Source organism: Trichechus manatus, unplaced genomic scaffold (assembly GCF_000243295.1).
Source record: "Trichechus manatus latirostris isolate Lorelei unplaced genomic scaffold, TriManLat1.0 scaffold00065, whole genome shotgun sequence".
NCBI lineage: Eukaryota > Metazoa > Chordata > Mammalia > Sirenia > Trichechidae > Trichechus > Trichechus manatus.
Window position 1 is genome coordinate 1,403,182 of NW_004444001.1, and position 13,002 is coordinate 1,416,183.

Here is a 13,002-nt window from a genome sequence, read left to right on the forward strand (position 1 = left end):
AAATTTATTCTTGATTTTAAAAAAAAGGCTCGTCTCATTTGGTTTGGCTTGGTTACTTCTATACGCGCAGTAAGGCTATAAATTAAACCTATGGGCCTCCTTGAGTTTGCTCGGCAAATCTAGACTTCTACAATGGTGAGTCATTTCAGCTCCTATCCAGCAGTTTTCATGTGGAATTTTAGGTTGCAGTTTGTCTTTTAACATCATCTTAAAAAATTTTGGTAATATATGTCTAAAGTAAAATTGCCATTTTAACTGTTTTTAAGTGTAGGATTCAGTAGCATTAATTACAATCGCAATGCTGCATGGCCATCACCACTATTTCCGAAACTTTATCATCACCCCAAACAGAAACTCTACATCCATGTAAGCAGTAACTGCCCATCTCCCTCACTCCCCCAGCTCTGGTAACTTCTAATCTATTTTCTGTCTCTATCAATTTGCCTATTCTAGATATTTTATATAAGTGGAATCATAAAATATTTGTACTTTTGTATCTGGCTTCTTTCACTTAGCATAATGTTTTCCAGGTTCATCTATGTTGTAGCATGTATCAAAACTTCATTCTTTTTTTAATGGTTAAATAATATTCCATTATATGGATATACCACATTTTGTTTACCCATTCATCTGTTGATGGACACTTGGGTTGTTTCCACCTTTTGGTTTTGTGACTAATGCTGGTATGAATATTGATGTACACGTATCTGTTTTAGTCCTTATTTTCCATTTTTTTTGGGGTATATACTTAGGAGTGGAATTGCTGGATCACGTGGTAATTTTATGTTTAACATTTTGAGGAATCCCCAAACAGTTTTCCACAGTGGTTGCGCCATTTTACATTCCCACCCGCAATGGACAAAGGTCCCAGTTTCTCCTTGCCAACACTTACTATTTTCTATTTTTTTACAGCTATCCTCATAGGTATGAAGTGGCATCTCATTGTAGTTTTAATTTGTGTTTCCTTAATGGCTAATGATGTTGAGCATCTTTTCATGTGCTTATCGACCACTCGTATATCTTGTTTGGAGAAATGTCTATTCAAGTCCTTTGCCCATTTTAAAATTAGGTTGTTTGTCTTTTTTGTCGTGGATTTGTAGGAGTTCTTTATATTTTCTGGAAATTAAACCCTTATCAGATATATGATTTGCAAATATTTTCTCCCATTCTGTAGATTGTCTTTTTACTTTCTTGATAATGGCCTTTGAAGCACAAAATTAGGTTGGACTTTTAAAACCTCTGTTATTTGCTCTTCTATCTAGAGTGAACAGCCATCCCTGTTTGCCCAGGACTGAAGGAGTTTATGGAATGTAGGACTTTTAGTGCTAATGCCAGGAAAGTTCTGGGCAAACTGGGACAAGTCGGTCATCCTACTTTTATCCTAAGGGTTGGATACCAAGCCCAAGATGCTCTCTCCACCAGATTTCCCCTGCAATATCGATAAATTCGAGTGACTTCCTCTCTTCTTAAAATCCCCAATTTTTCTAATGTCTCTCTCCTGCTAGGAAGTAAACTTATCACCTTGTTCTAGGCTAGCTTCCTAGGAGGACTTGCAGGCATTGGCTCCACGTGTTCCCTTATAGTGGGCTCGGCACGCTTGATTAAATGAGAATCATTTTCCAACATGAGACTCCAAGTAGGGCCTTAGTGGCACAATTGATTTATCCAGTTATATCCCAGTAAAAAGGTGGACAGGTTCATATTGAATCTGTGCAGATAATTTATTGCCATGGAAAATAAGGAGACTTGTAAAAGTATTAGTTTCTGAAGTGTGAGGGGGGGTCAGTGAGATTCCAATACCATTTAAAATGTTTAATTTCAGTTTACAAAAGTATAAGCCACTTTAAGCAAAAGCATAAGCTGAGGGTTAGGGACAGCTCAGGAAGACAGAGAAAGGACTTCCTCATAGATCCATAAAAATAGGACAGTAAAAATAATACCGACCACATTCCAAACAAATAACCACAATTAGAGTTCCCTCAGCTGTTCATTCAGTCCCATGTAATTAGTTCTTGTTCCACTGGATCTTGGGCAAGCTGTCTGCTCTTGGACTCAAAGACTCCTGGAAATCCTGACTCCGTCCACTAACTCAGTCTGGAGGCATCTAAGCTATGTCAGCTTAGACGTCTGTACCCAAGTGAAGCATCAATAATTCAGGGAACCTGGGACAGTCCTGGAAACCCTGGCGGCATAGCAGTTAAAAGCTATGGCTGCTAACCAAAAGGTCAGCAGTTTGAATCCACCAGGTGCTCCTTGGAAACTCTGTGGGGCAGTTCTAGTCTGTCCTATAGGGTCACTATGAGCTGGAATTGACTTGACCTTAACAGGGGACAGTCCTTTCTCGCCAGGATTTGAGTTTGTCCTTTTTTGTTGAAGACACAAACTCTGACCTGCAGCTTATAAGAGAGCATGTTGCTGTCGGGTGCCGTCGAGTCCAACTCATAGTGACCCCATGTGACAGAGCAGAACTGCCCCATAGGGTCTCCTAGGCTGTGATCATTACAGAAGCAGATCGCCAGATCCTTCTTCTGCAGAGCTGATGGGTGAGTTCGAACCGCCAACCTTTAGGCACTGAGCACTTAACCATTGTGCCACCAGGGCTCCTTTCAGATGAGTATAGGGAAGCACAAACCTGTTTAATAATGAGGCTGAAAGGCTGTGGCTATTTATTACAGTAGTGAATAATATCAGAATGGAGGAGAGAAAAATTCTCTATTGGGATACGGTACATAACTATTTCATTTGCATTTGATCAGTGTTTCCCCTGAAGATAAGAACATACTATGGATAGTAAAGGCATTGAGAAATCTCCAGGGCCTTCCCATAAAGCATGCAATTGCTGAAATATTTATGTTAATAGCAATTTACCTAGATAAATAGCCTCGGAAAGGCTGAGCATCTCCACTCATTGGACAATTCTTATAATAATAGTAAGCTATTTAATAAATACAGAGACAGATATCCTGGAATTTTTATTTTATTATTATTTTTTAATTAAAGATCTGATCTTAGGCTTCTAACTGAAAGGTCGGCAGTTCAAACCCACCAGCCACTCCTCGGGAGAAAGATGTGGCAGTCAGCTTTCATAAAGATTACAGCCTTGGAAACTCTATGGGGCAGTTCTACTCTGTCCTTAGGGTTGCTAGGAGTTGTAATTGACTCTACGGCAAGGGGTTAGGGTTTAGAGGCACAGTTAGGAAACAAAAAGTAAAACAAAAACACAATAAAATATTATTTAAAAAAAAGATCTAATTGTGGGAAGGCAAAATCAAAAGAGCTGTCAGAGAAGATTTGGGTGTAAAATTAAGATAGGATCATGGGAGCCTGAGAAATAGTGCTTGGTTATCTAACCGAAGTGACGATGAAATTAAATATTTTAAAATAAACATTTTATAGTTATAAAGATTTTTACAATGAAATGTCAAGGATACTTACTTAACTCTTTCATAAGGGAGGTGCCTTTGCTTTTCACTTAAGATAAAAATTAAGGATGTGATAAAGTCAACATAAAGCAGAGAAAATTATTCTGGTGAGACATAGAATCTCTGCAATCCAGACAGCTTACATAGAAGATAAATAGTAACCTCTTTTTACTCCTTGGGAAGAGTTCTAAGACCAATTTATCATTTTAATAGAGATAAATCCAAATTATAGTTTTGCATTAATATAACATGTGGCAGTAAAAGTTTCACACTTAAAAAAAAAATTAGGACTAAACCCCTCAAAATCGAATCAAATCTGGTAAAATGTTAACACATTTCATGCGTGTTTTTCAGACTCAGGTATTATAAATCAAGGCAAATAAAATTTCCTTTCTGCAAATCCTCTACAACTTTTTATATCCATTCAGGTTTAGCCTTTTATCCCCTTTCATATTTTGGAACAACCAGAGACTTTAAGGCAAAAATCACTTGCCTTTCTCCTTGAAAAGCAAAAAACTCATCTCATTTCCTTACAGACACCATTGCTCCTGGTACAGGCTCAAGTACCCACAGTGATTACATCATTCAGCCAGAATAACTAATCTCTACTTCACAGAACAGGAGCCCTGGTGGCACAACGGTTAAGCACTTGGCTGTTAACTGCAAGGTTGGCAGTTGGAACTCACCCAGTGGCTCTGCAGGAGAAAGACCTGGCAGTCTGTTTCTGTAAGGATTACAGCCTGGAAAACCCTACGAGGCAGTTCTACTCTGTCACATAGGGTCGCTGTGAGTTGGAATTGACTCGACGGCACCCAACAACAACAAAAATTATTTCACAGAAAGAACTGGTGGGTAAATAATTGAGGACTGTCTATACTAGCATTTTAACAGACTCACAAAGCTCACAAATACACACAATACAACTTTCAATAGCCACCCATGTCCCTTGTACAACTTTTGAAAGTGGTAGAAATGAACACATTCATTAATACAACCCAAAGATAGAGTTACTCTCTAACATAGAAAAGTAAGAAGCAAAAGGAGCTAAACCTAAAATTATGCTTAGCATTCAATGTTTCAGTATTAATTTTTTCTTAGAAATTATCCAGGTAGCCAAAAATTATTTATTAATTAACTTGATTTAATATTAGTTTAGGAGTCCTTGGGTGGCACAGGTGATTAAACAAAGCTTGGTGGTTCAAACTCCATCCAGAGGTGCCTTGGAAGAAAGGCCTGGTAATCTGCTTCAAAAAGATCACAGCTTTGAAAACACTGTGGAGTGCAGTTCTACTCTGCACATATGGGGTCACCATGAGTCAGAGCCGACTCACGGGCAACTAACAACAACAACGAATTAAGTTTTTTTAAGTTACCTAAAGATCTTGAAGGAGCCCTGGTGGTGCAGTGGTTAAGCGCTCAGCTGCTAACTGAAAGGTCATTGGTTCCAATCATGGCTGCTCTGTGGGAGAAAGATGTGGCAGTCTGCTTCTGTTTAGATTTACAGCCTTGGAAACACTATGGGGCAGTTCTACTCTGTCCTATAGGGTCGCTATGAGTCAGAATCCACTTGACGGCAGTGGGTTTTGGTTTTGAAAGGATTTTGAAAATTGTATTTAAGGTGGCACACAATAAAATACAATTACTGCTGATATAAAATGTGTTTGTCAGAATAATGACTCAATTTACTTGAACACAAATGGACATTTTATAATCTTAAACATTATGTAAGAATATTGTTGGCTTATTGGTCAGCAAACCAAAAGCAGAAGTGTAGGAAATTCAGATTGACTAGTTTCTTTACAAAAAATACATCAAGATCTTATTAAAAAATAGATGTATACTTGCATTATATTTAATATAGATATAACATAGTTTTTTTTTGTAAACCACAATTATTAAACCAGTTTAATTTGTCCAAAGATTCACCTTAGTTATGTGAATCTGGATCCTTAAAAGGTTTCTGAACTAGCAATTTCTGTAAAAAGGATTTTTCTTAAATGCCTAGCACACTTAAAGTATTAGAAGTTCAGTTTCTTTATTTACTGTGATTTTAGGAAACACTGGATTTCTATAAGCACGTATTTGTCTCCGTAACCCAGTCAACACAGTCTTGCTTTAAGAGACACAGTAAGTTATAATAACCAAAGGAGCCCTAGTGGCACAGTGGTTAAGAGCTCGGCTGCTAACCAAAAGGTTAGCAGTACAAATCCACCAGCTGCTCCTTGGGAACCCTTTGGGGCAGTTCTACTCTGTCCTGTAGGGTCGCTATGAGTCAGAATGAACTTGACGGCAACGGATTCAATGGAATGTAGAACACCATTTCATATTCACAAAAGTTAAAGGCCTTTCTGAATTACAGACACATAGAGAACATATGGCTTCATTTCTACAACTTCAGCTACCAGTCAAAAGTAAACACAGAAACACAAAAACTCAGTAGTCCAGATCTCAAAGAGCTCTTCTCCTTCCCAAACCCAAACCAAACCCATTGCTGTCAAGTCAATTCCCACTCAAAGCAGCCCTACAGGACAGAGTAGAACTGCCCCATAGGGTTTCCAAAGCTATAAATATTTTTGGAAGCAGTAGTTCAAACTGCTGAGCTTTTGGTTAGCAGCCGAGTGCTTACCACTGCGATACCAGGGCTCCTGTTCTCTTTCCCTGTGGGTCTGAAATTCTTAACTGATTTGAAGTCACAAATGCACAAACAAATAAGATTAGCCAACCAGATTGTCTGTCATCTCTCAACCAACAAGCACTAGTTCTCTGTCTCCTTCCCACAAAGGTCACCAATGGTCAGACCATAAAATTGAATTTCCTATCATCGCTGCCACCAGTGGGGAATAACTTTTCGGTCAAGTGTGAACCAGACACAAAAACACAAAATCGATAAAAAGAATCAAACAAACAAAAACCCTAGATAAAGAGAGAGCCAGCAAAGCTGAAGTTCTGTAATACTTGGGATTCTCTCCAATAGTCCAGAAAAGAAGTGCCTGTGCTTAAAGAAGATCCCTGGGTGGCACAAATGGTTTGCTCTCGGCTATTAACCTAAAGGTTGGTGGTTTGAACCCACCCAGCAGTGCCACAGAAGAAAGGCCTGACGATCTGCTTCTGTAAAGATTACAGCCAAGAAAACCCGATGGAGCAGCTCTACTCTGTAACACACAGGGTCACCATGAGTCTGAATGAACTCTACGGCAGCAGGGTTTCATTTTGGTATGAGGTTTAAAGAGCTCAGCAGTTACACTCTCCTGCAATAGTTTTCTTGGCTTTGTCATGAGTCCACTGGGGCATCTCGACGGAACCTCCAAAACCGTTAAAGGATAGTTTTCAAAAAGGTAAAATCATGACTCTTAGACAAATATAAAATGAACACATACTGAAGATTTTATTTAACTCATTAATTAATGAGGGATATTGTGGTTCAGAGAGAATTATAAAAGTTAAGGTGTCTATAGGTAATTTAACAAAGAAATGTTAAAATCCAATTGCTGAGTTAGAATTTACAAAGCTGGTTAATGTCCAACAGGACCTAAATCTTTTGAGTTATGTGTTCCATCAGACAAAAAATATTTGCATCCCTCCTGGACAAAAATCTACATGTTAACATGGGACTTCATTTAGTCTGGACCTTTAATCAGTAGTAAATAATGAGATGAACTAAGTATATTTGCATAGTCTAGAAAATGTTTGGGTGGCCTTTGTCCCTGTGTAATGTTGAAAGGATCTACTGTCTACCTTTTTGCCTTATTTTCAAGTATCAGATAACTTATGAACACTGACGAACGCTTTCTGGGGGGTATTAGCTGCTGTACTTCAGCAGCGGCCTAAATGGAGGGGATGCAGACAGATACGTTTTGATGTTGGATGGGTGAAGGGAAAGGTTTGAGGCCAGTTCAGGGCACTGTTGAGAGGGCTGTCTTGGATGGGGCTCGGGAGCTTCAAGGGTAGACCCCGGCTTAGGTTAGGCAGAAGACTCCATACTTGGGGAGAAGGGAGGAGGGGGTGGTTGAAGATAAACACCTCCCCTTTTTGAGTGTGACCCAGAGCTGTCCCCTCAACTCACCGTTTCTTCCAGGCGGCAAAGTTCAGCTTCCTGGGCAGCGAACAGGAGCCGGAGATGATCTTCGACTGGGTTGATGTGGAGCGGAAGGGACACCTCTCCCTTGAAGAATTCAGCTCTGGGCTCAGTATGTCTGTCCTGGGAAGGCCTCTGGGGACTTCCTGCATAGCTAGGCGTCCCACGAAATGTACCCACCCTGGGTCTTGGCTGGGCTGGCAGGAAAGGCAACCGTAATTCCTTAAACAGCCAGGGATCTTTACCACACCCCCGAGAGCAGTTCAGGGCATTGATGAGAATAAGGATTATTGCGGAGATGACGAAACTGAGCCTGGGCTGGGAAGGCAGTTACAGGCAGAGCTGGGCCTTGAGACTCCCCACCCAGCAGATATGCTTACTTCTGTTCCTACCAGCCAGGGTTGTTCATTGGCTGGGGGGCTCCCCTGAGCATCCCTTCTCCTCCAGAGAGGTCTCCAGGCTTGTTTTTTGACACCTCTCCTGTTTTCTCCCCAACAAAAGACTTCTCTAGGGTGAAAGGTTAAACATTGCCCTTGTTTCTGCCTGAGAAGGGTCATATCCTGACTTTGCTTAAGTGAATTCCAGCCCCAGGGAACAGCAGGGGTGTGATATTTAGAAGGTAGGGACTTCTCCCAAAATCAGGTGCCCTCAAGTCATTTGGACTCATGGTGAGTCCCTTGGGTGGCACAAACAGCTAATGGCTTCTCCTGCTAACCAAAAGGTTGGAGGTTCAAGTTCACCTAGAAGTGTTCAGAAGAAAGACCTGGTGATCTAATTCTGAAAAATCAGCCATTGAAAACCCGACAGAGCACAGTTCTACTTTGACATACATGGGGCCGCCATTAGTCGGAATCAACTCCATGGCAACTGGTACTGGTTTTGGGGGCTTCCCAGGCCCCGAACTCCACTGGGCAGGGCCACCCCAGCACCCACCTCTCAAGACAGGCCCAACAAGACCTAGAGAGACCAAGGCCAAGAGGGCACAATACATGCACTGATTCTCTTGCTGGGGGAAGGACTTCAGTCCAGGGAATGAGAGCTGTGGTGTTCTCAGTAGAGGGCCTGCAAAGCACAACTCAGCCTTCAATGCCCACAAAGCCACTCAGAGTCCTCAGGTCTGCTGAGTCTTCAAAAGCTTGGGGGCCAGCAGACAGGGAGGCCAGAGATCTGCATTTACAGACTGGGGACACCCCAGGAGGAGTGCAGGTGGGGAGAAGGGATTGGGACTGAGGGGACAGGAAACATCTGTTTTTCATACAACCCCAAGGGACCATCTTCACATCCGAATCCAATCATACCAACATGCCAGGGACTCTCCATTGCCCAGGGAACAAAATCCAAACCACTTTCTGGGGCCAACAGGGCCTGCATGGACTGGACCTTGCCAACCTCTTGGTCTCACTCAGGGTCACTCGGCCCCTCTCTCGTGCCAGCCTGGCTCTCACCTCAGGGCCGTTGCATGTATTGTTCTCTCTGCCTGGAATGCGCTTCCCTCAATATCCACATGGCTTGTTCCTTCTTGTTACTCTTACCTCAGTTCCAATGTAACATCCTCAGGGACACCTCCTGACCACCCCTTCTAAAGTAGGCCCCTCTCCCAGTGTCTCGATGGCCATTAGCTTATTTATTCCTTTAGCTCACTTGGCAAAGTTACCTCTTTTTTAAAAAAGGATCCTGATCCTCAACCCTCACTAGAATGTCAGCTCCACCAGGGCAGGGATTTGGGCCAATTTTGTCCCTAGCACCTAGAACTACTACTATGTGTCCAGCACATAGTAGATGCTCAATAAATATTCCTTGAGTGAGTGGATGAAGGCCACCATGGAGCCACTGTGTGACTTCTGGCAAGCTTCCTGGCCTCTCTGAGCCTCAGATTCTCATCTGTAAAGTGGGCGTGATGTCTATCTTGAGTAGACTTCCGAGGTTGATATGAAGAATGAATGAATGCGACCCTGTATAAATGTGACGACACAGGTATGATTACTTTCCGCAAGGGCTGGAGCAGAGCAGGTCAGGGTGGAAGGTATGGGATGCTTTCCTCTGTCCCCCTCTGCCCACAGAGAGCATCTTTGGCTCCAGCCCGAGCACCCACAGGCTCCGCAGAAGGAGGCCACTGACCTCCAAGCGGGTATCTGCAGCTGCCAGCTTCCCAGCAATGGAGGAGGCCAACACCGAGGAGAAGGAGGCGTTCCTTGCCTTAATGGAGAAGCTGGGGGCCAACCACTTACTTCCCGAGTAAGGCCAGCAGTGTGTGTAGGGTGGGGGCTTGCCCAGGCAGAGTGGCAAGATGGGAGGCCTCGGATAGAACAAGGTGCAAATCCTGGGGTGGCTACTTGCTGGCTGTGCCACCTAGGCAAACGGCCTGGCCTCTCTACCCTCGTTCCTTTCCCGGCTGCAGAATGAGCATAAGAGCTGTTGTGGGATTAAATGGGAGTCTCTGGGTGGAGCAAACAGTTAATGTGTTCTGCTGGTAACCAAAAGATTGGTGGTTTGAGTCCACTCAGAGGTGCCTCAGAAGAAAGGCCTGGTGATCTACTTCTTAAAAATCAGCCATTGGAAACCCTATGGAGCACATTTCTAGTCTGTCACGCATAGGGTTGCCATGAGTCAGAGGTGACTCATGGGCAACTGGTACTGGCAAGATCAAATGAAACCATGTGTCACGAGAAGTTCCCCCCACTCCCACACTCTCCCTCTCTTGTCCTGTCCCATAGAATCACTCCCCAGCAGGATGAGTGAGTTGGGGTATCAGTCTCCCAAGGGGACTTCCATTCTGAAAAACAGGAGGCTCCCTGAAGGTGCCTTTCTTAACCCAAAGAGGGGGTTCTCCAACGGGGTGATTTCAGGCATGGCGATGCCCAGGGTTGGGGAGGTTTGGAGACAGGAAGGCATTTCCTCCAAATTGTCTCAGGCTTATGGGATTCCCTCAGGTTCAGAAAAGGGGGACTGCCTGAAAATGCCCCTCCCACACACCCCAGACCCCACTGGCATCCCTTAGAGCCAGTGAAGGACTTGCCCGTGCCCATTTGCCCAGGCTCACTCACCCCATTGGGCTCCCTGGGACAAGATGTGTTGGGGCAGGCTGGGCGGGGCTTAGGGTGTAGGCTGGCAGGGCACGTGGGGCGGGAGCCATTTATCCACTTGGCAGCATGGCCTGGGTCAGCCCTCTGGCATCTGTCTTCATGACTTAATTAAATCCATGTGAAAGCGACATTTATCGAGTACCAGCCGGGTGCCAGGCCCCACGCTGGTGCTTTCATTGGGCGTGTCTGTCATTCTCCATCCATCTTGCCAGTTAGGTGTCATCCTCCCCATTTGACAAATAAGCCCAGAGAGGGCATTGGACCTGCCGAAGGCCACACAGCTACAGAATGCGTGAGAAGGGAGAAGGCCAATGGAAACCCCCAAGGCTCCCCATCCCACATTTAATCACTAAATCATACAGAAACAAAGTGCTGGGTTCGAGGTGGGAGAGGACACATCTGGGAAAGAGTCCTGGAGGAGGCAACATTTGAGTTTCACCTTGCAGGGTGTCAGTAGGTTTTCGGAGCCCAGGTGCCCAAGTCTCTTGGAGCACTGCAATTATGACCAAGGAGTGGGTTCCCCCTCCTTCCGGTCCCACCTCTTACCTAACCTCTGGCTACCCTCTACCCCAGGCAAGCGGAAATCTGGCAGCTGTGGAGGAAGCTGAGGCAGGAGGAGCCCCACCTGGCGGGCAACCTGGAGGGCTTTCTGGCCAAGATGACCAGTCGTCTGCAAGAGGTGCGGGCTGACAAGGAGGCTCTGGAGCTGACCCTGAGGAAGTAAGTGTGCGGGGTGAGAGCATGCGCAGAAAGTGCCCTCACCCGGTGTCTGGCACCTAATAGGTGCTCTTTACATTTTAGCTGAATCCAAGTGGAATTCCTCCAGCACAGCAGGGCCCGGGGGCTGGATGGGGCAGAGCTGAGCTGGAGGAAGAGGTCGTGCAGGGGGCCAGTCACACAACTGCCATATGTGCGGTGACCCTCGTGCATAGTGGTTAAGAGCTATGGCTGCTAATCAAAAGGTCAGCAGTTTGAATCCACCAGACCCTACCTGGAAACTCTAGGGGCAGTTCTACTCTGTTGTATAGGGTCACTATGAGTCAGAATCGACTCGATGGCAATGGGTTTGGTGTTTGGTGGTGACACCTGGAGTTGGCAAGGGTGCAGCCCTGCCTGGGGCTATGAGTTATGGGAGCAGGAGGATGGTGACAGAGGGAGGTGGGACAGAGTGATGGGGCAATGAGGACTATGTGACCGGGCCAGGGGGACCAATATCTTGGTGATGGTTACAGGAGTCAGTATGATGGGAACAGGGTAACCAATATCAAAGTCATATGGGACGGGATGACTCTTCTCAGGGTGACAGGGTCAGTGACCTCTGCCAGGGAGAGGTGAGAAGCAGAGTGGACTCCAAACCCAGGTCCAGACCATCCCTGCCAGCAGCAGGGCCGCAGAGGGGCGTATAGGCTGCCTGCCCCCGACCCCCACTCCACCACCTTTGACCCCTTCCAGGCGTGACTCTGAACACCACCACGAGGTCCAGGAGCTCTACGAGGAGATGGAACAGCAGATTCGCCGGGAGAAGCAGCAGCTGCAGGCTGAGGTGGGCTCCCTTCCAGCGGCTGCCCTTTGCCCCCTGCCCCTCACGCCCTGCCCAGGACTTCTCCGCTGGCTAAGTCATGGGGGCTGTGACTGGCCAGTGGGGGCAGCAGGAGGCTGCTGGGAGTGGGCCCTCTCACAGCCCTAACCAGTGTGTGTTCCCCAGAGAGATGGGGTGGCAAGTGCTGAGCCTGGGCCTCTTCCCATCTCTGTGGGGGTTCACTGTGCACCCTGCAGCCAGTCCTTACCTCTCTGGGCCTCAGTCTTCTGGTCTCCACAATCTAGGCTTGAGCCAGGGAGTCACCCTGAGAACTCTCCCTGTTGGGCCCTGTGCCCCAGGCCTGGGTAGAAGTGTGGGTGTGGAGAGGACCAGCCCAGCCGGCTGGGTCATGGAGCCTGCAGTGCAGGGGCTGAGTCCTCTCTGCTCCCCAGAGCGACTCCCGGGACCTGGCCCTCAGCTCGCAGATGCAAGAGGTCCTGGAGGCCAAGGAGCATGAGGTGCAGCAGCTGGCTAAGGGCCAGAGGGAGGTGAGCCAGAGGGCTTCCCTGGAAGCTCGATTTCTGAGTCACAAACTCTGACAGCCATCTTTGGACTTGCCATAAATGCTCTCTGATCTGGAGGCCTCTTTAGGCTGGTTGGGCTCCCATATGAGTATAAAACCCAACTTGTTGCCGTTGAGTCAATTCTGAATCATAGCCACCCTGTAAGCTAGAGTAGAACTGCCCCATAGGGTTTCCAAGGAGTGGCTGGTGGATTCAAACTGTCAACCTTTTTTTTTGGTTAGCAGCCAAGCTCTTAACCACTGTGTCGCCAGGGCTCCATATAAGTATAGCTCCGTGGTAAAAAGATGTCTTGGGCCCTTTTCTTAGATGAGGCTAGGTA

General features: G+C 45.7%; 1 protein-coding gene across 1 annotated transcript in view; it reads left to right on the forward strand.

Moving 5' to 3' along the window:
• The window catches only part of RAB44 (RAB44, member RAS oncogene family), a 34,810-nt gene that overhangs the window by 7,995 nt on the left and 13,813 nt on the right, over positions 1 to 13,002 (forward strand). Inside the window, exons 3-7 of the mRNA XM_023734143.1 lie at positions 7,498 to 7,609; positions 9,558 to 9,732; positions 11,154 to 11,300; positions 12,033 to 12,123; positions 12,552 to 12,647. Coding sequence (XP_023589911.1) covers positions 7,498 to 7,609; positions 9,558 to 9,732; positions 11,154 to 11,300; positions 12,033 to 12,123; positions 12,552 to 12,647 — 621 coding nt within the window. The remainder of the gene's footprint in view (positions 1 to 7,497; positions 7,610 to 9,557; positions 9,733 to 11,153; positions 11,301 to 12,032; positions 12,124 to 12,551; positions 12,648 to 13,002) is intronic.